General features: G+C 38.4%; 1 protein-coding gene across 5 annotated transcripts in view; it reads left to right on the top strand.

Annotated features, from left to right (window-relative positions):
- Positions 1 to 20,666, top strand: part of LOC127428334 (heterogeneous nuclear ribonucleoprotein A1-like) — a 50,550-nt gene that overhangs the window by 2,978 nt on the left and 26,906 nt on the right. For all 5 annotated transcript variants that reach the window (XM_051676660.1, XM_051676661.1, XM_051676658.1 and 2 more), the window contains exon 4: positions 10,867 to 11,077. In XM_051676660.1, the coding sequence (XP_051532620.1) occupies positions 10,867 to 11,077 (211 nt within the window). The remainder of the gene's footprint in view (positions 1 to 10,866; positions 11,078 to 20,666) is intronic.

Below are 20,666 nucleotides of genomic sequence, written 5' to 3'. Positions count from 1 at the left end.
CAGACCATGTACACCCCTTCATGGTAACAGTATTCTTTCAGCAGGATAATGCACCCTGCCACATGCAAAAGATATTTCAGGAATGGTTTGAGGAACATGACAAAGAGTTCAAGGTGTTGACTTGGCCTCCAAATTCCCCAGATCTCAATCCAATTTAGCATCTGTGGAATGTGCTGGACCAACAAGTTCGATCCATGGAGGCTCCACCTCGCATCTTACAGGACTTAAAGGATCTGCTGCTAACGTCTTGTTGCCAGATACCACAGGACACCTACAGAGGTCTTGTGGAGTCCATGCCTTGATGGGTCAGAGCTGTTTTGATGGCACTAGGGGGACCTACATGATATTAGGCAGGTGGTTTTAATGTTGCGGCTGATCGGTATATATACAGTACTGTGCAAAAGTCTTAGGCACATAAAATGCTTCAAAAAAACATTTGTCTTAAGATGGTTATTTATATTTTCAGCTTTAGTGTGTCAATAGGAAATATACATTTTAGACTCCCAAACATTTCTATTGCAAATAGAATAGAATAACAGGGAGCCCTGCAACAGATGGCATGGTCCCCACAGAGCCCCCCACTGAATATTGAGTCAGTCTGGGATTACAAGAAGAGACTGAAGCAATTGAGACAGCTGAAATAGAAGAACTGTGGCAAATTCTCCAAGAAGCTTGGAACATCCTATCTGCCAACTACCAAGAAAAACTGTATCCAGGTGTACTTAGGAGAATTGGTGCTGTTTTGAAGGCAAGGGTGGTCACACCAAATATTGATTTAGCTTTTTTATGTTTACTGGATTTTGTATGACGTTAATTGATAAATGAAAACTATTTATTACATTTTTGAAGACATCCTCACTATGCAACATTTTCCCCAAGTGCCTAAAACTTTTGCACAGTACTGTGTATATATAAACTGTATATGTACAGTTGTGCTCAAGTTTGCATACCCTTAGAAAATTGGTAATATATGTACCATTTTTAAAGAAAACATGAGCAGGCAAAACACATTTATTTCTTAAGGGATTCATATTCAACTGTAGGTTATAACAGAATGGCACAATCATAAAACATGGCAACAAAGAAAAAAATGAAATGACCCCTGTTCAAAAGTCTGCATACCCTTAGTTCTTAATACTGTGTATTGCCCCCTTTAGCATCAATGACAGCGTGCAGTCTTTTGTAATGGTTGTCTATGAGGCCCCAAATTCTTGCAGGTGGTATAGCTGCCCATTCGTCTTGGCAAAATGCCTCCAGGTCATGCAAAGTCTTTGGTCGTCTTGCATGAACCGCACGTTTGAGATCCCCCAGAGTGGCTCGATGATATTAAGGTCAGGAGACTGATGGCCACTCCAGAACCTTCACCTTTTTCTGCTGTAAGGCTGTAAGCACTGGAGAGTCAACTTGGCCTTGTGCTTAGGGTCATTGTCATGCTGTAAAGTCCAAGAGCGTCCCATGCGCAGCTTTCGTGCAGAAGAATGCAAATTGTCTGCCAGTATTTTCTGATAACATGCTGCATTCATCTTGCCTTCAATTTTCACAAGATTCCCCGTGCCTTTAGAGCTCACACACCCCAAAAACATCAGTGAGCCACCACCATGCTTCACAGTGGGGATAGTATTATTTTCACTATAGGCCTAATGCTTATGGTTGTGAGCATAAAGCTCTATTTTGGTCTCGTCACTCCAAATTACAGTGTGCCAGAAGCTGTGAGGCGTGTCGAGGTGTTGTCAGGCATATTGTAACCGGGCTTTTTTGTGGCATTGGCGCAGTAAAGGCTTCTTTCTGGCAACTCGACCATGCAGCTCATTTTTGTTCAAATATCGTCGTACTGTGCTCCTTGAAACAACCACACTGTCTTTTTCTAGAGCAGCCTGTATTTCTCCTGAGGTTACCTGTGGGTTTTTCTTTGTATACCGAACAATTCTTCTGGCAGTTGTGGCTGAAATCTTTCTTGGTCTACCTGACCTTGGCTTAGTATCATAGATCCCCGAATTTTCCACTTCTTAATAAGTGATTGAACAGTACTGACTGGCATTTTCAAGGCTTTGGATATCTTTTTATATCCTTTACCATTTTTATAAAGTACCATAAAGGTCTTTTGACAGTTCTTTTCTGCTCCCCATGGCTCAGTATCTAGCCTGCTCAGTGCATCCACGTGAGAGCTAACAAACTCATTGACTATTTATACACAGACACTAATTGCAATTTAAAAAGCCACAGGTGTGGGAAATTAACCTTTAATTGCCATTTAAACCTGTGTGTGTCACCTTGTGTGTCTGTAACAAGGCCAAACATTCAAGTTTTTATGCATGATCAGTCATATTTTCAAAATCAATGCCAAAATTTCACAATTTCTGCCAGGGTATGCAAACTTTTGAGCACAACTGTATTTAGGGATGTGCACAGTTACTGTTTTTAACTTTCGGTTAACCGCAAGATTTCACGAACTGTTAATCGGTTTTTCGTCTGGATGTGGGAATAAAGAACGTTTATTGCAATGGAATTTCCTCATACAATACTGAAAATAGCAGCAAATAAAAAAAGTGCACAGTGAGCTATGAGCCTAAATTGCACAATACAAAGATCTTATATAACTTTTAAAAAAAGTTATAAAATAAAATCTTACATTAAAGTAAAATAAAAATAATCTGTCACTGCCTGTATATGCACTCACATTTCGGTGTGGCAGCGAACGCTAGTATGATCAAGTGCGTACTGTTAATTTACTGCATTTAAAAAGCCATTTCAGGGTGCAGTATGCACACCAGAGCAAAAGGGAAAAAAACACTATTACCATTTATCAAGTGCTGAAACTTTGCCTGGTGAAAAACAACCTGGAATCATGTGCACGCGCACACACACACACACATATATATATGTATGTATATAATATATACACACACACACACACACAGGCGTGAAATAATGTACAGACTTTGCTGTTTCGGAAGGAAATTGGTAATTAAATTTGCCAAAGTGGCATTCAACTGATCACAAAGTATAGTCAGGACATTACTAATGTAAAAAACGGCACCGTCATTTTTGATCAAATCTAGACAGGCCCCATTTCCAGCAGCCATCACTCCAACACCTTATCTTTGAGTAATCATGCTAAATTGCTAATTTGGTACTAGAAAACCATTTGCCACTATATCAAACACAGTTGAAAGCTATTTTGTTCGTTAAATGAAGCGTAACTTTTTTTTAAAAAAAAGTTTTTTTTTTTTTTTTTTTTAGTTGCCATAGTAAGAAATAGACTGGCACGTCTTAAGGTCAAAATTAGGTCAAAAAGTGCAAAAAAAATAAATAAAAATAACTTTCTCTAGAAACTCATTAGTCAATCATAGTTTTGAGGAGTGAAGGCCATTCAATGCTTTAAATTGAATGTAGATGTACACTACAGTCTTCAAAGACAAAGGACAACTGGCTCTAACAAGGACAGAAAGAGATGTGGAAGGCCAGATGTTCAACTAAACGAGGATAAGTACATCAGTGTCTCTAGTTTGAGAAATAGATGCCGCACATGCCCTCAGCTGACAGCTTCATCGAATTCTACCTGCTCAACACCAGTTTCATGTACAACAGTAAAGAGAATACCTGGGGGTGTAGGCCTGATAGGAAGAATTGCAAAGAAAAAGCCACTTTTGAAACAAAAACAAAAAGAAAAGGTTAGAGTGGGCAAAGAAACACAAACATTGGACAACTGATAATTGGAAAAGAGTATTATGGATTTTTTTATTTTTTTTTTCCCCTTTATCACCCAGTTTGGAATGCCCATTCCCAGTGTGCTTTTAAGTCCTCATGGTCACGTAGTGATTCGCCTCAATCCGGGTGGCGGAGGACGAATCCCAGTTGCCTCCGTCTGAGACCATCAACCCACGCATCTTATGTGGCTTGTTGAGCGTGTTGCCACAGAGACATAGCGCGTGTGGAGGCTTCACGCCATCCACCGCGGCATCTGCGCTCAACTCGCCACGTGCCCCACCGAGAACGAACCACATTATAGCGACCACGAGGAGGTTACCCCATGTGACTCTACCCTCCCTAGCAACCGGGCCAATTTGGCTGCTTAGGAGACCTGGCTGGAGTCACTCAGCACGCCCTGGGATTCGAACTAGCGAACTTCAGGGGTGGTAGCCAGCGACTTTTACCACTGAGCTACCCAGGCCCGAGCGTTATGGATCTTAACAAACTGGTATCTGGACAAACTGACAGCTGGAATGCCAAGGATCTGCAAAGCTGTCATTGCTCACATGGAGGATTTTTTGATGAGAACTCTTAAGTAGTTTAAGAAGTTCTGAACATTTTTTTTCAAATTTTCAAATTGTAAAAGTAGTTTTTCACGTTATTAATGTACTGACTATACACTGTGATCAGTTGAATGCCTCTTTGGTGAATAAAAGTACCAATTTCTTTCCATAAGAGCAAAATCTGTACATTATTCCAAACTATTGGCCGCCATTGTGTGATGTATATATAATCACACACACAGTGCTGTGGAAGAGTATTTGCCCCCATCCTGATTTCTTCCATTTTTGTGTATATCTCATACTAAATTGCTTCAAAAATTCAAACAAAATCTAACATTAAACAAAGGCAATCTGAGTAAATACAAAATACAGTTTTCCAAATGATAGTGTTATTTATTGAAGCAAAAAAGTTGTCCAATACAAACTGGGCCTGTTTGAAAAAGTATTTGCCCCTTAGTTACTAAATCCCCAAATTTATGAAACTGCATTCAGAATGGGGTTCAGCTGGACTAGACACACCCAGGCCTGATTAATTCCAGCCCTATTCAATCAAATCAACACCTAAAAAGAATTTTTTCAGCAGCATAAAGTTCGCTAAAAGGTCTCTTCCAGTAGCATACTATGCTAAGATCGAAAGAAATTCCAGAATTGATGAGGAAAAAGGTGATATAAAATACAAAAGTCTGGGAAGGGTTACAAAGCTATTTCAAAGGCTCTGGGACTCCAAAGAACCACAGTGAGATCCATTATCTCCAAATGGAGAAAACTTGGCACAGTAGTGAACCTTCTCAGAAGTGGTCGACCTTCCAAAATTCCTCCAAGAGTACAGCGACGACTCATCCAGGAAGTCACAAAAAAGCCAAGGACAACATCCAAGGAACTGCTGGCCTCTCTTGCATCAATAAATGTCATTGTTCATGCCTCCACTGTCAGAAAGACACTGGACAAAAATGCCATCCATGGAAGAGTGGCAAGGCGAAAACCACTGCTAACCCAGAAGAACATTAAGGCTCGTCTGAATTTTGCCAAAACACACCTTGATGATCCTCAAAACTTTTGGAAGTATGTTCTGTGGACTGATGAGTCAGAAGTGGAACTTTTTGGAAGAGGGGTCCTGTTACATCTGGCGTAAATCAAACACAGGATTTCACAAAAAGAACATAATACCTATGGTCTAACATGGTGGTGGTAGTGTGATGGTGTGGGGATGCTTTTCTGCTTCAGGGCCAGGGCAACTTGCAGTAGTTGAGGGAAACGTGAATTCTGCTCTCTACCAGAAAATCTTGGAGAATGTCCGGTCATCAGTCTGTGAGTTGAAGCTTGAGCGCATCTGGATTATGCAGTGAGACAATGATCCAAAGCATAGGAGTAAGTCCTCTGGCTCAAAAGAAGCAAAATTAAAGTTTTGGAGTGGCCTAGTCGAAGTCCTGACTTGAACCCGATTGAGATGCTGTGGCAGGACCTAAAATGGGCAGTTCATGCTTGAAAACCCAGTGGTTGAACTAAAGCAGTTCTGCAAAGAAGAGTGGGCCAAAATTTCACCACAGCGTTGTGAAAGGTTGATCTCTAGTTATCGGAAGCGTTTGGTTGCGGTTGTTGCTGCTAAAGGTGGCGCAACCAGCTATTAAGTTTAAGGGGGCAGCTAGTTTTTTCACATGGATGCTATAGATGTTGGATAACACTTGCTTCAATAAAATATATATTTGAAAACTGTATTTTGTGTTTACTCAGGTTGCGTTTTATGTCATATCTCGTTCTAAATAGATATCTCTACATCTAAAACAATTGAGTTTTTTTTTTTTTGTAATTTGAAAAATACACAAAAACAAGAAATCCGGATAGGGCAAATACTTTAACACAGCACTGTGTATTTGTCTATATATATATATATATATATATATATATATATATATATATATATATATATATATATATATATATATATTTGGGATGAAACGATTTGTGATATCACAAATTGACACAAATTTCCGTTGTCATAGTTGTTTGATGCCATTTAACGTAACATGAGACGTGTGTGGTGTGTGTGTGATATATATATTACACACACACACACACACACACAGTTGTGCTCAAAAGTTTGCATACCCTGGCAGAAATTGTGAAATTGTGGCATTGATTTTGAAAATATGACTGATCATGCAAAAAAACTGTCTTTTATTTAAGGATAGTGATTATATGAAGCCATTTATTATCGCATAGTTTTTTGGCTCCTTTTTAAATCATAATGATAACAGAAATCACCCAAATGGCCCTGATCAAAAGTTTACATACCTTTGAATGTTTGGCCTTGTTGCAGACACGCAAGGTGACGCACACAGGTTTAAATGGCAATTAAAGGTTAATTTCCCACACCTGTGGCTTTTTAAATTGCAATTAGTGTCTGTGTATAAATAGTCAATGAGTTTGTTAGCTCTCACGTGGATGCACTGAGCAGGCTAGATACTGAGCCATGGGGAGCAGAAAAGAACTGTCAAAAGACCTGCTTAACAAGGTAATGGAACTTTTATAAAGCTGGAAAAGGATATAAAAAGATACCCAAAGCCTTGAAAATGCCAGTCAGTACTGTTCAATCACTTAAGAAGTGGAAAATTCAGGGATCTTTTGATACCAAGCCAAGGTCAGGTAGACCAAGAAAGATTTCAGCCACAACTGCCAGAAGAATTGTTCGGTATACAAAGAAAAACCCATAGGTAACTTCAGGAGAAATACAGGCTGCTCTGGAAAAAGACAGTGTGGTTGTTTCAAGGAGCACAGTACGACGATATTTGAACAAAAATGAGCTGCATGGTCGAGTTGCCAGAAAGAAGCCTTGACTGCACCAATGCCACTAAAAAGCCCGGTTACAATATGCCCGACAACACCTTGACACGCCTCACAGCTTCTGGCACACTGTAATTTGGAGTGACGAGACCAAAATAGAGCTTTATGTTCACAACCATAAGCGCTATGTTTGGAGAAGGGTCAACAAGGCCTATAGTAAAAAGAATACCATCCCCACTGTGAAGCATGGTGGTGGCTCATTGATGTTTTGGGGATGTGTGAGCTCTAAAGGCACGGGGAATCTTGTGAAAATTGATGGCAACATGAATGCAGCATGTTATCAGAAAATACTGGCAGACAATTTGCATTCTTCTGCACGAAAGCTGCGCTTGGACTTTCCAGCATGACAGTGACCCTAAGCACAAGGCCAAGTTGACCCTCCAGTGGTTACAGCAGAAAAAGGTGAATTCTGGAGTGGCCATCACAGTCTCCTGACCTTAATATCATCGAGCCACTCTGGGGAGATCTCAAACGTGCGGTTCATGCAAGACGACCAAAGACTTTGCATGACCTGGAGGCATTTTGCCAAGACGAATGGGCAGCTATACCACCTGCAATTTGGGGCCTCATAGACAACTATTACAAAAGACTGCACGCTGTCATTGATGCTAAAGGGGGCAATACACAGTATTAAGAACTAAGGTTATGCAGACTTTTGAACAGGAGTCATTTAATTTTTTTTCTTTGTTGCCATGTTTTGTTTGATGACTGTGCCATTCTGTTATAACCTACAGCTGAATATGAATCCCTTAAGAAATAAAAGAAATGTCTTGCCTGCTCATGTTTTCTTTAAAAATGGTACATATATTACCAATTCTCCAAGGGTATGCAAACTTTTGAGCACAACTGTAAATGTGTATACATACACACATATACACATATATATATATATATATATGTGTGTGTGTGTATATGGGAGTGCATATATTAAATAGATTTTATATATTATACATATGTGTGATATTTTTTATTATTTTTATATATATATATATATATATATATATATCTTAACCCAGACAAAAAGACTACAAGAGTGCAAAATGAATGAAATCCCAGATGCAGTTTATTGTGCTACTCCAATCCCAATCAATAATAATCGGGGAAATTTGTATTTTTTTTATATAACACATTACTTTTAATTGTAAACAAGCCCAAAATGCACATGGGATTACTTTTTAAATGTCTGCGCTACCAGTTGTGATCTCCCTGACGGCTGATTCACTGAGAAAGTGACTCAAATTCAAACTGCTATTCTGAGCTCCTGAGTTCATACAAGCTCTTGTCGGGTGATTCAGCTCATATCATCAACAGAAAAGGTGAAAAGCGGCGCGAGACTAGATTATAAATTGTCGTCGTGGTCATTTATATCTGGTCGCATTTGCAACCGTTTTAGTCGCAGTCTGGGGCCATGAACAATAATTTTATTAGTTTTTTATATTAAAATAATACTTAAGTTTGACTGGGTTCCCAAAAAATAATTGATTAAAAAGTGGACTAATACCCACAATGAAAGTGAAAAAACAAAAAAAAAGAGAGGTCTGAATCAGATACAAGTTGAAAAAATGTGTAAAGAGAACTGGCTTCTTTTCTACTGAAGACTTTCCCTGGAATTACTGGGGGTATTTACACTTGGTCACTTCATGCATTTTACTGAACTGATTGCTATCCGATTAAGCACATTCTATTAAAACTTGGCCACATAAATTTGTCTTCACCAAACAAATATAAATCTGATCTTCAAGTCCTGCGCTATATGCAAATAAAACATAGTTCAGTCTGTGATTTTGCTAATGCCCGGCAGTGAATTTAAAATATGGAGCCCTCTGTATTACGAGTAAATCACTCGCATATGCAACAAAATTTCGTGCTATGCGACTAAAATATGTCTGTTAATAGCCACTCACTATTAAATATTAAGATTTCATTTGCCAGTGATTGACTTTTACTCCTTTTACTGATTATGAAGCTGTATTCAGCCTCATCTTTTATAGTGTGTTGTGTTTCGTGAGCGTACACTCTGAAGGAAATTGACCTTATTTGGCTGCACTTTTCCACGGACTGTTTTCACAACATGCTCTGTTTTACAGCATGGCTACAGACCAGTAAAACGCTGTTTGAATGCCTGTTTGAAGGTAAAAGTGTTTCAAAACTCGAGAGCTTGTAGATTTGAATTTGAGAACTTGTTCAATAAATATTTGTACAAGCAAGTCAATAGTTATTATGCAAGTAAAAGTTTCCTTTTGGATCGTTCTGTGTATTGTGTCCAAAGGCGAGGTCCACGCAAATCATTTTCAGTTTATGTCTCTTTGAATATTCTTTATTGACAGAAGTTATTGTTCAGAAGTTAAAAATAAACATTTATTCTAATAACACATTGCACAGATGAGGTAAAATCTGCAGCGTCTCTCAATGTATGATATGCTCCTTCAACCATAAACATTTATTCATGGAGCAGCTGTTCTCTTAAAGAGACTGTACCACTTTAGCACTTGCTATTCATATCAATGTAAACTCATTGTAAATCGCACAAGTGTATATAAAAACATTTAACAAAATGTTGAAAGTGTAATATGTAAATACATTTTTAAAAGCACAGTCATACATTATGTAATATTTTAACTTCAGACAACACTGTAAATAAAGAATTTAACAAATAGACTGATGCCGCATCTATGAAAGTGTTTGGTAAAGTTTTTTTTTTTTTTTTTTGCGTAGTAGTTTTGATATAGTAGCACTTAAATTATTATTTTTTATAATATAATTATTAAATATTTGTTGTGTAAATCTATCTTCATAATTAGATTAACCTTCTGAGTATTTGTTTAATATATATAACATTTTACTATGGCATTTACATTACTATGGCAGACAGATAGGAGGCTTAGTCCATGAACAAAAGATTAATTAGAGCTACATCAATGTGTCACAGGTGTGAATGGTTTCGACTTCTGGGTTAAATACATGTCATGCGGCACCTTCTCGGAGAATGGGCATAATGTGGATAATTGTGGATTGAAGTTTATACATGTTAGACTGAACCGTTCTACAAACTGCAATCACATTAATTTCACAAAAACCCAAATGGTATTAGTCAGACAAGCGTGTTTATATGACTTTTTAATAATACAAATTATTTGCTTTATTCCGACTGAAATCAGACTTTTAATGAGCATGTATATGCACTCTGTGTGTGTGGGCTAGTTCAGTTGTTTAATATGTTTTTCATTCAAGATCTGGTGAATTGGTCCTCCGTGCTCAATCTCAATGCATCTTATAAGCGAAACCAAACTATCAAGCTTCTACATCTGAGATGGAGTTCGTGTGGAGCACTCATATTGCGAGCTTCTCTGAGAGCTAAAAACATTAGCCTGTCATCAGCCTGCGCATGCTATGTGTGACACAACAGAGTTCTTCTCATTTATTGAAGTGTGCTGCACATGCAGACTATACAGTATATTTATTTATTAAAAGCAACTTTTTGAGATTCACTAAGCTATCAGTTGTCTTAGAGACTTTAAATAAAATGCACAAGTCATATGGATTACTTTAATGGTGCTTTTATGGTTTTATGCCATTTTTGGAGTTTGATGACTAAATCCATCGGATTTGAATTGGGCTTGTCGGAACAATACCCGATCCGATTAAAATCCTCAGTATCGGAGCGGCTGTCGATCCAGGTATCAGATTGGTGCATCCCTAATGTGCACCTATTGTAAATTAATCTGGTGTTGAATTTATTTTGTGCCTCAAATTGCTCATCCAATTTTTTCAGGACTCAAGCAGACCAGGCGCTCACTCCACTGTTAAAAAGATTTTTGTGGGTGGAATCAAAGAAGACACCGATGAAGAACATTTGCGTGAGTATTTCTGTCAGTTTGGTAAAATCGAGGAGGTGAACATCATGACTGAGAAGAACAGTGATAAGAGGAGGGGATTCGCCTTCATCACGTTTGACGACCACGACGCTGTTGACAGAATTGTCAGTAAGTGATTCCCCAAATTTTTATATATATTGCTTTTAATTGCTGGAGCTCATAGGCTATTACAGTTTTTCCCCTTGGATTTTTTTTTTCAGCAGTGGTGTTGTGCCCGCATCCATGAGCCCACAAAAGGGTACATGTATCGATACTCTAAACCATGATCAACAATGCAGCGATTGATTGGCGACATGATAGACCAATGTAATGACGTCATAAACTTTAAAAGTTTAAATATAAACCATTATATGTATTTATTGATATGCACTTATATACAAAAAACAAATCCCTTTTAAATGTACTGTATATAAAACTGTAAATGTACATAAAAATATATAGGCCTATACAGTAGCTAAATTTATACTACCGTATTTTCCGGATTAGAAGTCGTGTTTTTTTTCATCATCTGAATGGTGCTGTGACTTATAGTGCGAAGCGACTTATTTACATAATTTATATACGTAACTGATGTCGGCTTGTCAAACACACTCACCAAAACAGATGAAAACATCAGTCATAGGGACGATAGAAGTGTTTTAAAGTTGCCAATTTTGCCTTTCAAAGTACTTTATGCAACCAGTTTAAATATTTTGTCCATCATAACATTATTGTTCTAACAAACTCTAATCCTCTCTCAAATGCATGCCCATAAAATGTTTCATCGCACTTGTAGTAAAAACATTCAGTCAGTAAACTGGATAATTAATATATTGCAAAGAGGGTCACAAATATCAGAAATATCCACAGTCGCTAACATTAATGAATGAATAGAATATAACAGCATGGCTGTGATTTTTCTGTATAAATACGTATTTCCCTATTTTTTGACCTCGGTGGGATGACCCCTGTAAATTGCGTAAATCCAATTTTTGGGGGGGGGGGGATTGCGCGAGTCGTCGTCATCCAACCCGCCAACTGGATCCTTGCCACTTTCAGCGTTCTACGTCGTGCTTGTTGAGAATGCGCAGAATGACTGCTTCATTCGGGACGTAATTCAGGTTAAGTTATCTTTATCTTAATGAATCCAGAGAGTCCGTGAAAAATGGACAACAAACATAGATGGATTGGTACTCATAACATGTAGTGTCATTTTTATTAAGTCATTTTCACTTCGTTGGGCTGCAACTGACATGACAGTATAAGTTACAAAACGCTGTAAAACCTTAACATTTTGGAATTCTTGCTTGTCTATGTGATATCCATTAATACAACATTATAGACTATATATAGGCTGAAATCGCCTATCGCCTAAAATTAAACAATTTTAAGGCCATTCCATGATTTAATGGCTTACAACAAAGTCACGCTGGAATAAAGAGTCTACTTAAATGTATTAAAACTGCAAAATGCTGCGTTTTTTAAATACTATTATTACATGTGGATTAATGCCAGCAGCACTGCATGAGTTAGAGGCGCCATCTAGTGGCTGTGTGTGGAGCTCTCCTGAGCCCACGGTATGAAGTTTTTACACGTGCAAATTATTGCTGAAATTAATTATTGCTGATGCAAAGTAGTGAAGGAATGCCATTTGTTAATCATATTTAACATCAGCATAAGACAGCTTTGCACAAAATATCAACCTATTTGATTAAACATGGTTAGTTGACTATTAAACTGCTAAAAAAAAATGTACTGATAACTAAAATTGCCAATCATAATTGAGTAATTACAATGGTTCGTATTTTGTGTGGCCATATGTGAAATATTTCAGGAAAATAGTTGCTTATAGGACTTAGCCTCCTTCCTGATGTTGACTTATGACTTATAAACGATTTAACATTTTATTATTAACATTAGAGACTATTTGTTGTGTTGTATTTGTCATTTTACTGTCAGATAAATGAATTACAATTCTACGTCATTTATATTATTCTTTGTTTCCAGCATACCATAAACTCGGATAAAGGCTAGGATAGATGTGAACAGCCCTGAAGTAAAGACAATTGATGAAGGGGTAAAAAATGTTTTAAATGGAGTTGGTTGCAGGAGAGTGTCCAGGTTGAAGGGTGCACCCTTTCACTGAATTGTTTCAGTAAACTCAGTGAACCAGGCAGGGCAATTTGCAACATATGTAACCAACCTATTAATTATGGAGCAAATGGTAAGACAGCACTGCGGAAACATATGGAGCATCCAAAACACACAAAAAAATGGAGAATCCAACAGCAAAACATGCGCATTGAGATAGCACCCACAGATAATATTATTGTTGCGGCTCCTCACAGCGAACGTCCAAGGTCAATTCCTCCTCTGTGTGACCTAATATAATATAAGGTATGTGGGGGGGGGGGTGGTCGCTGGGGTTACGGCCTTCCTTCCTTTTTTGTCCTTGGCTGATCACATGCCTGAACACGCATTGTTTTACTCACAGACTGCTGTTTATTTGTGCACAGCATAGAGTTACAGATGTTATAAACAGATGTGGCTTGTCACGTTTCTTTTTATATGAAATATAAAAAGAATGAGAAACTCGCACTCGATTATTTAAGGCAAATTCTCCCATTTAAAACAAGCCCAAAACACCACGATGCGATGTATAGATACTGAGGCTACGTCTACATTAATCTGGATACATTTGAAAACAGTGTTTTCATTTTTGAAACACTCTGTCCACACTGCCATTTTCAAGCATTTTCTAAAAGTTGCTCGTCCACAGTGAAACGTATGAAAACACTTAAGTTCCCTTACTGCGCATGCGAAAAATCGCCATTGCGTGTACAGTCTGAGACGCAAATGACTGTCACATGACAACAAATACGTCATATCTCAGTTTTCCCAGTCCACACTAAAATGCGAAGACGGCGTTTTTTAATTTATCCACTTGTGAGAGCGTTTTCAAAAAGCTCAGTTTTTGCTGACAAAAACGCTATTACAGTGTGGAAGGAAGGCCAAAACGTAGAGAAAAAGATGTGTTTTCAAACGAAAACGTATTAGTGTGGATGTGGTCTGAGGTACTGTAATCTTCATGGAGCGTGTTTGACATCTGAACCGGTGAAGGGAAGTCGGGCGGCTGCTCACAGGTCCTAGTGCCTGCTCCGTGCAACCTCTGTCAGTGCGACTTATACAGAGATGTGACTTGTATGTGTTTTTTTTTCCTCTCAACAATGCGATTTTGACCCGGTGTGACTTTGTTTCTGGAAAATACTGTACTAGATATTTCTGTATAAATAGATTTATACAGCCTTCAAAATTAATGTTAATCCTGACAAAACAAACTAAGCATTTTTTTTTTCTTGCAGCATTTTTCTTATGTCAGTGTACATTGAACTTCACAAATGCACAGTGACATAGAACTTCTCTTTAAAAGCCTGCGTTCTTGGCCAGAAAAGAACAACAATTAAATATTTTTATTATGCAATTTGTACATGTTTCTAATGGCACAAACGCAGACATCGCTCTTTTTAGTTCTTTGCATCTTTTGAGCTGTATAGGGCGCTGAGAACCAAGGTCAATACAGACTGTCTGCCTTGAAATATATGCACGAGAAAATTTTACTAAATGTAAGACCCATAAAAAATTAAGTAGATTATGTCCTCATGACTAAAGAAGTAGTACCTCTAATTTAGTAAAATGGCCTGTATCTGATTATCTAAAATATTATTTTATTAATAAAATAATAATATTAAATCATAATGCAGCAGCTGGGACAGACTTCGAGTTTAACATCTGCTTATAAAGGTGCAATCTAATCCTGTTTGTATTGAATAAGCCTGCTCCCGAACAGGTGTGAGCTTACAGACCTGTTGCCATGATAGCAACTCCGAGATGTTCTTTGAAGAACTAGGGCTGGGCGATATGGGAAAAAAAAAATAAAAAAATCTTGATTTTTATCATACTTATGGACGATTCACGATTCGATTTTTTTTTCAACTTTTAAATGTACTCCAACAATATTCAAATTGTATGTTTTGTTTATTAGAATGCAAGGCAACCTGGTTAGAGAAATCCAAGTTCTTTTCATTATAGGAAACAAAGGTGTGCAAGAATAATTTACAAATGCACCACAGGGAGAAGTATCAACCGAGTGTAAATGTAAAATACATTAAAATCTAATAAACCCAGATGTTCAGAAATAATAGAATAAGAAAACTCAAAATAATTCTTAGCCAGTGTAGGTATTCATTTTATCTAAACCAAGTCTATCTAGAAAGTTATCTAGAAATCGATATCTATAAATTATCAAGTATATCTAGAAAGTACTCATTGTATATCAAACAATTTGTGTGTATATTCATAAACCCCTGCAGATAGAGACGCACCCTCTAGTGGTTCACCCTGAGCAGCGCAGCAATATTAAATAATTTATCATTACAATTCAACTAGCAAAGTTTGTCAAAATGATCTGCAGTACACTTGAAACACGTCACAGAACAAAACAATAATTAGCAATCTATCTGAATCATCATGGCAAAAGGAGCGGTGGATGTTTGATTCTCCCATATAAAGCCTCTCCATGATTTGAAATGAAGTGCAACTGTCACGTAACTAACGTTTTATGGGTGAAAAAGAGACTGTTCATCAACATGCACACACCAAGGCCAGTTATGGTCTTAAGCCGGTGTATACCTGCATGATGGATGAAGCTGAGCTACAATCACACTGTGTACAATTGTACATATTACCGCTGTCTTTTATATCAGTCTCCGTGTTGTTAACCTGGCACGTTCATTTGTAGCGCGCCACACACGTGCAGCTGATCAGATTGGGTGCAGCATTTTTTTTTTTAATTTTTATTGATTCATAAATTAACACAAGAAATACAACAACATCTATATAATGAATCAAAAACTTTTAACATTAAACCCCCACTATATCCCCTCCCCCTACCAAACTCTCAAACCACCCTGACCCCCCCACGAACACCCCTGTGGTCAATAGAATATAGACACACACACAGAAAACTAAAACAACAACATAAAATAACATACAATAATCAAGTATAATAATAATAATAAAAAATAAAAATTTTTTTTTAAATTACTCCCTCCACCGCCCCACCACGAGATTCCCTCAAAAATGCTAAATAATTGCCCCATTTCTTATTGTAAGTTTCCCTAACCCCCATCCTAATACTCGACCCCTCCTCAAAGGCAGCCACCCTCCCCATCTCTGCGCACCACTCCGGGAACGAGGGTGCTCCATCCGACTTCCAACTCCTCAAAATAACCTGTCTACCAATCATCACACCGGTCAAAACCCAGTCCTTCATGTGCTTATCTACCAAATCCATGACCTCCCTATCACCCAAAATACAGAGTCTGGGGCAGAACAAGACCTGAGTGCCCAACACATCACACACAAAACTTTGCACCTTCAGCCAAAATTCTTGGATCTTAAGGCACCCCCAAAAAACATGGATGGTGTCTCCATCTTCAGTATGGCATCGCCAGCAGATAGGTGTGTCCTTAAGACCAAGCCTATACAATCTAGAGGGGGTCCAATAAAATCTATGTAAAATCTTAAATTGCATAAGGGGAACCCTTGCATCTCTAGATGCAGACTTTGTTTTTTAGAATCCTTGCCCACACTCCCTCCTCCAATACCAAGTTTAAATCTTTCTCCCATAATCTTTTAAGAGAATTTAAAGCTCGGTCCCCCAGACTCTGAATTAACAAGGAGTAATACGCTGATGCCTCATAACCCTTCCCAAAAGCAGCAATCACCACTTCCAGAGTATCTGCCGCTCTAGGGGGGTGTATGCTACTCCCAAAAACAGAGCAGAGCAGGTGGCGCAGCTGTAAATACTTATAAAAACTGAGATCTGGGAATCCTAAAATGTTGAACCAAATTTTCAAAAGATCTCAATACTCCACCCTCATATAGGTCACCAAGTGCATTAACCCCCCTCACAATCCAATCTGACCAACAGAAAGGGGACTTATTAATGCATAGTTTAGGGTTCTGCCATATGCTCGAGGCAACATTTAAATAAATATCAGAATTAAACCCTCTGGACACTTTTGTCCATATCGAGTGTAAATGCAAAATAACGGGGTGCGACTTAACCTCTCCAGCTAGTTTAATCGAAAGGCTTTGCAGTGGCGAGATAGGGGCAAGAACTTCCTTTTCAATACAAAACCAGGGAGGCGCTCTCTCAGGTGGAAGCGACCAATGAACCAAATGTCTAAGACTGAATGCATAATAATAAAATAAAATCTTGGGTAGGCCTAACCCACCTTTGTCAATCGGCCTATGTAATTTACTGAAATTTAACCTGGGACGCTTACCATTCCAAATGAAGGACTTCACTATGCTATCAAATTGCTTAAAATAAGAGAGAGGGACATCTACAGGGAGAGATTGTAGCAGATAGTTAAATTTTGGAATGCAATTCATTTTAATAACATTAACCTTCCCAATCATCGATAAGTGTAATGAAGCCCACCTGTCCACATTCGAAAACCTTTTTATTAAGGGATCAAAATTAACTCTGCCTAAATCAGACAAATTTGCTGGGAATAAAATTCCCAAATACTTAATTCCCTGTTTGGGCCACATGAAGGCACCCGGCTGGAAAGCCGTTACTGGACAGTACGCTGTCAAAGCCAAAGCTTCGGATTTAGACCAATTGACTCTGTATCCTGAGAATTTGGAAAAGGAGTTAATAATTTTGTGGAGGCAAGGCATGGATTTAGTGGGGTCGGAGACGAATAATAAAATATTATCTGCGTAAAGCAGAAGCTCATGCGCTACACCTCTCGCTGTCACCCCTGGAAAATCATCCTCCTTTCTTATCGCGGCTGCTAATGGTTCCAGGGCAAGACAGAACAATAATGGGGAAAGAGGGCAACCCTGCCGGGTGCCCCTATCCAGAGTAAAATAATCTGAAATTAACCCATTTGTTTGTACTGCTGCTACAGGGTGTCTATAAAGTAACTTAATCCAACCAATAAATGTATTCCCGAACCCATACCTTTCCAAAATCTTGAAAAGATAATCCCATTCTACCATATCAAATGCCTTTTCGGCGTCAAGAGAGATGGCAGCAACCGGAGATTGTTCATTTGCTACTGACCACATGATATTGATGAAACGCCTAATATTATCAGAAGAACTACAGCCTCGAATAAACCCCACCTGATCTATATGTATAAGAGATGTCATAACTTAATCGATTAGCCAGAATTTTGGACAAAATGTTTACATCTAACTGGATCAGCGAAATTGGGCGGTAACTTTTACACTCGCTTGGATCTTTATCCTTTTTTTAGAATCAGACTGATCCGGGCTTGTGTCATGGTTGGCGGAAGCTTTCCATTCTTTAATGAATCAGTATAAACTTCTAACAAAAGTGGCGCCAGTTCTGTAGCATAAGATTTGAAAAACTCAGCGGCAAAGCCGTCAGGCCCTGGAGCCTTGCCTGTAGGCAGGGACTTAATTACCTCATCAAGCTCCTCCAAGGTTATCTCAGAATCAAGAGAGTTTTTTTGCTCATTCGTCAGTTTAGGGAGATCTAATATCTAATATCTTCACCAGTAGACGGAGACGTGGACCTATAGAGATCAAGATAGAACTCTTTAAAAGCGTTATTAATATCAATAGCCGAGGTAAATATTTCACCACAAGCAGATTTTACTGAGGGAATGATAGAAAAAGACTCTCTCTGCTGTATATATCTAGCCAAAAGTTTTCCTGCTTTATCACCTGACTCAAAGTATGACTGTCTTGCCCTGAATAACCAAAACTCCACTTTCTGTGACAGAATAGTTTTATATCTGTATTTCAAACGAGTCAATTCTCTGAGGCCATCAGATGACATACAGCGCTTCAGCTCTGCCTCTGCACTTTTAATATTTCCTTCCAACTCCACGAGTTATTGTGCTTTGGATTTTTTGATGAATGAGGCATACTGTATGATCCGACCCCTAAGAACCGCCTTAAGTGCCTCCCAGGCCACGCCCACAGAGGATACCGAGGACCAGTTGGTCTCCATATAAACACTGATTTCAATCTTTAACATTTGTTGGAAATCAGGATTTTGCAAAAGGGACACATTAAGGCGCCAACTATAAGATTTATTTTTCTCTATATGTGGCATCACCTCTAAACTCACCAGGGCGTGATCCGAGACTAAAATGTTTCCAATTGAGCAATCAACAACAGATGAAATAAGGGATTTGGATATTAAAAAAAAATCTATTCTAGAATAAATCTTGTGGACTGATGAAAAAAATGTATAGTGCCTACCAGATGGGTTCCAAAGTCTCCAAATGTCTGTAAGACCAAGAGTTTTACACATCATGTGAAGCATCAATGTTGCTCTAGGGGATTTGCATACTTTTGCTTCACTATGATCAAGCACTGAGTCCATCAAAAGATTAAAGTCTCCTCCCAATATTATATCATGAGGGGTGCCAACGGTTTGCAACATCCCTTCAAGATCTATAAAAAAGCCCTGATCATCAGCGTTAGGTGCGTAAATATTAGCCAAAATCAACCTTTGCCCTTGAATTTCAGCTAAAACAATAATTACTCTTCCTAATTTATCTTTGCTCTGTTTGAGACATTTGAATTGTAGATGTATACTTACCAATATAATGACTCCCTTGCTCTTACTTGAGCCAACACTAAAGAAAACATGTCCACCCCATATCTTCCCAAATTTTTCAGCTTCCTGCGGGGAGAGATGTGTTTCTTGAAGAAACATTATATCATATTTCTTACGTTTAAGAAAAGTAATAACCTTCCTTCCTTCAAAAACAAAATTATATAGACCACATTCCCCAATAGTGAAACAATCAACCCCCGAACAAAACAAACACAAAAAAGAAAAACGTGCGCATTAACCCCGTGCACGACAGCGCCAACCGGCGACAATCCCTCTAAACTCAAAAGGTCCATGAACGCCCACGAGTCCCCACGACAACTTTGCCATCGGATTGCTTAATTTTGCCTCACAAATTTGTGAGGCAAAATTACATAACAGAAAATACTTTGTAAAATAAACCCAGTCAATAGGAAGAATGAACACTAAGAACGTGTAGATTCATTCACAGAACTGTTTTAAAGGTGTGATCTTCCACAAGACAAATTCCAGCTGATATAAGTCCCCGATCTGTAGGCCTGTCGGGGCTTTCATCCTGAACACGTAAGTGTCTTTTAATGTCTCCCGAGCCCGAGGATTTTGACTTCTTTGCCATGTTTTGCAACAAAGGGCAAATGTGTAACTGGGTGTAACAAATTTCACCAGATTATAATATGAAAATAATCGAAAATTCAGCAAAGTGCGCAGAGCTCGTCGCTCACACGTCTGCTCCTTGCATGGCGTCCAGGGTGTCTCAGATTGGGTGCAGCATTAAGACGAGCGCTAAGAATTATTTTCTCTTCCTTATTCAGCCTTTGGTGGATTTACAATGTATCTAACTATAGCATTTGCGATATTTTTTGCAAAATCTCTTTCTCTATTTTTTTTATTTTATTTTTTTGTCAACGCAAATTGGAATTAATCTGAAAAACCGCCCAACCCTATGAAGAGTGTAACAATCCTGGATCAAGTCAAATCATCAACAGTGAAATCCAGATAACTCCCTTATCAACGGGCCCTGAAGAGCTCTGGAATCCCAGGTAGTTGTATGTACTCAAGGGCTGCAACTAA

Source organism: Myxocyprinus asiaticus, chromosome 37 (genome assembly GCF_019703515.2).
Source record: "Myxocyprinus asiaticus isolate MX2 ecotype Aquarium Trade chromosome 37, UBuf_Myxa_2, whole genome shotgun sequence".
Classification (NCBI taxonomy): Eukaryota; Metazoa; Chordata; class Actinopteri; order Cypriniformes; family Catostomidae; genus Myxocyprinus; species Myxocyprinus asiaticus.
The sequence above is the reverse complement of the archived record's forward strand: the minus strand, read 5'-3'. Positions and strand labels throughout refer to the sequence as shown.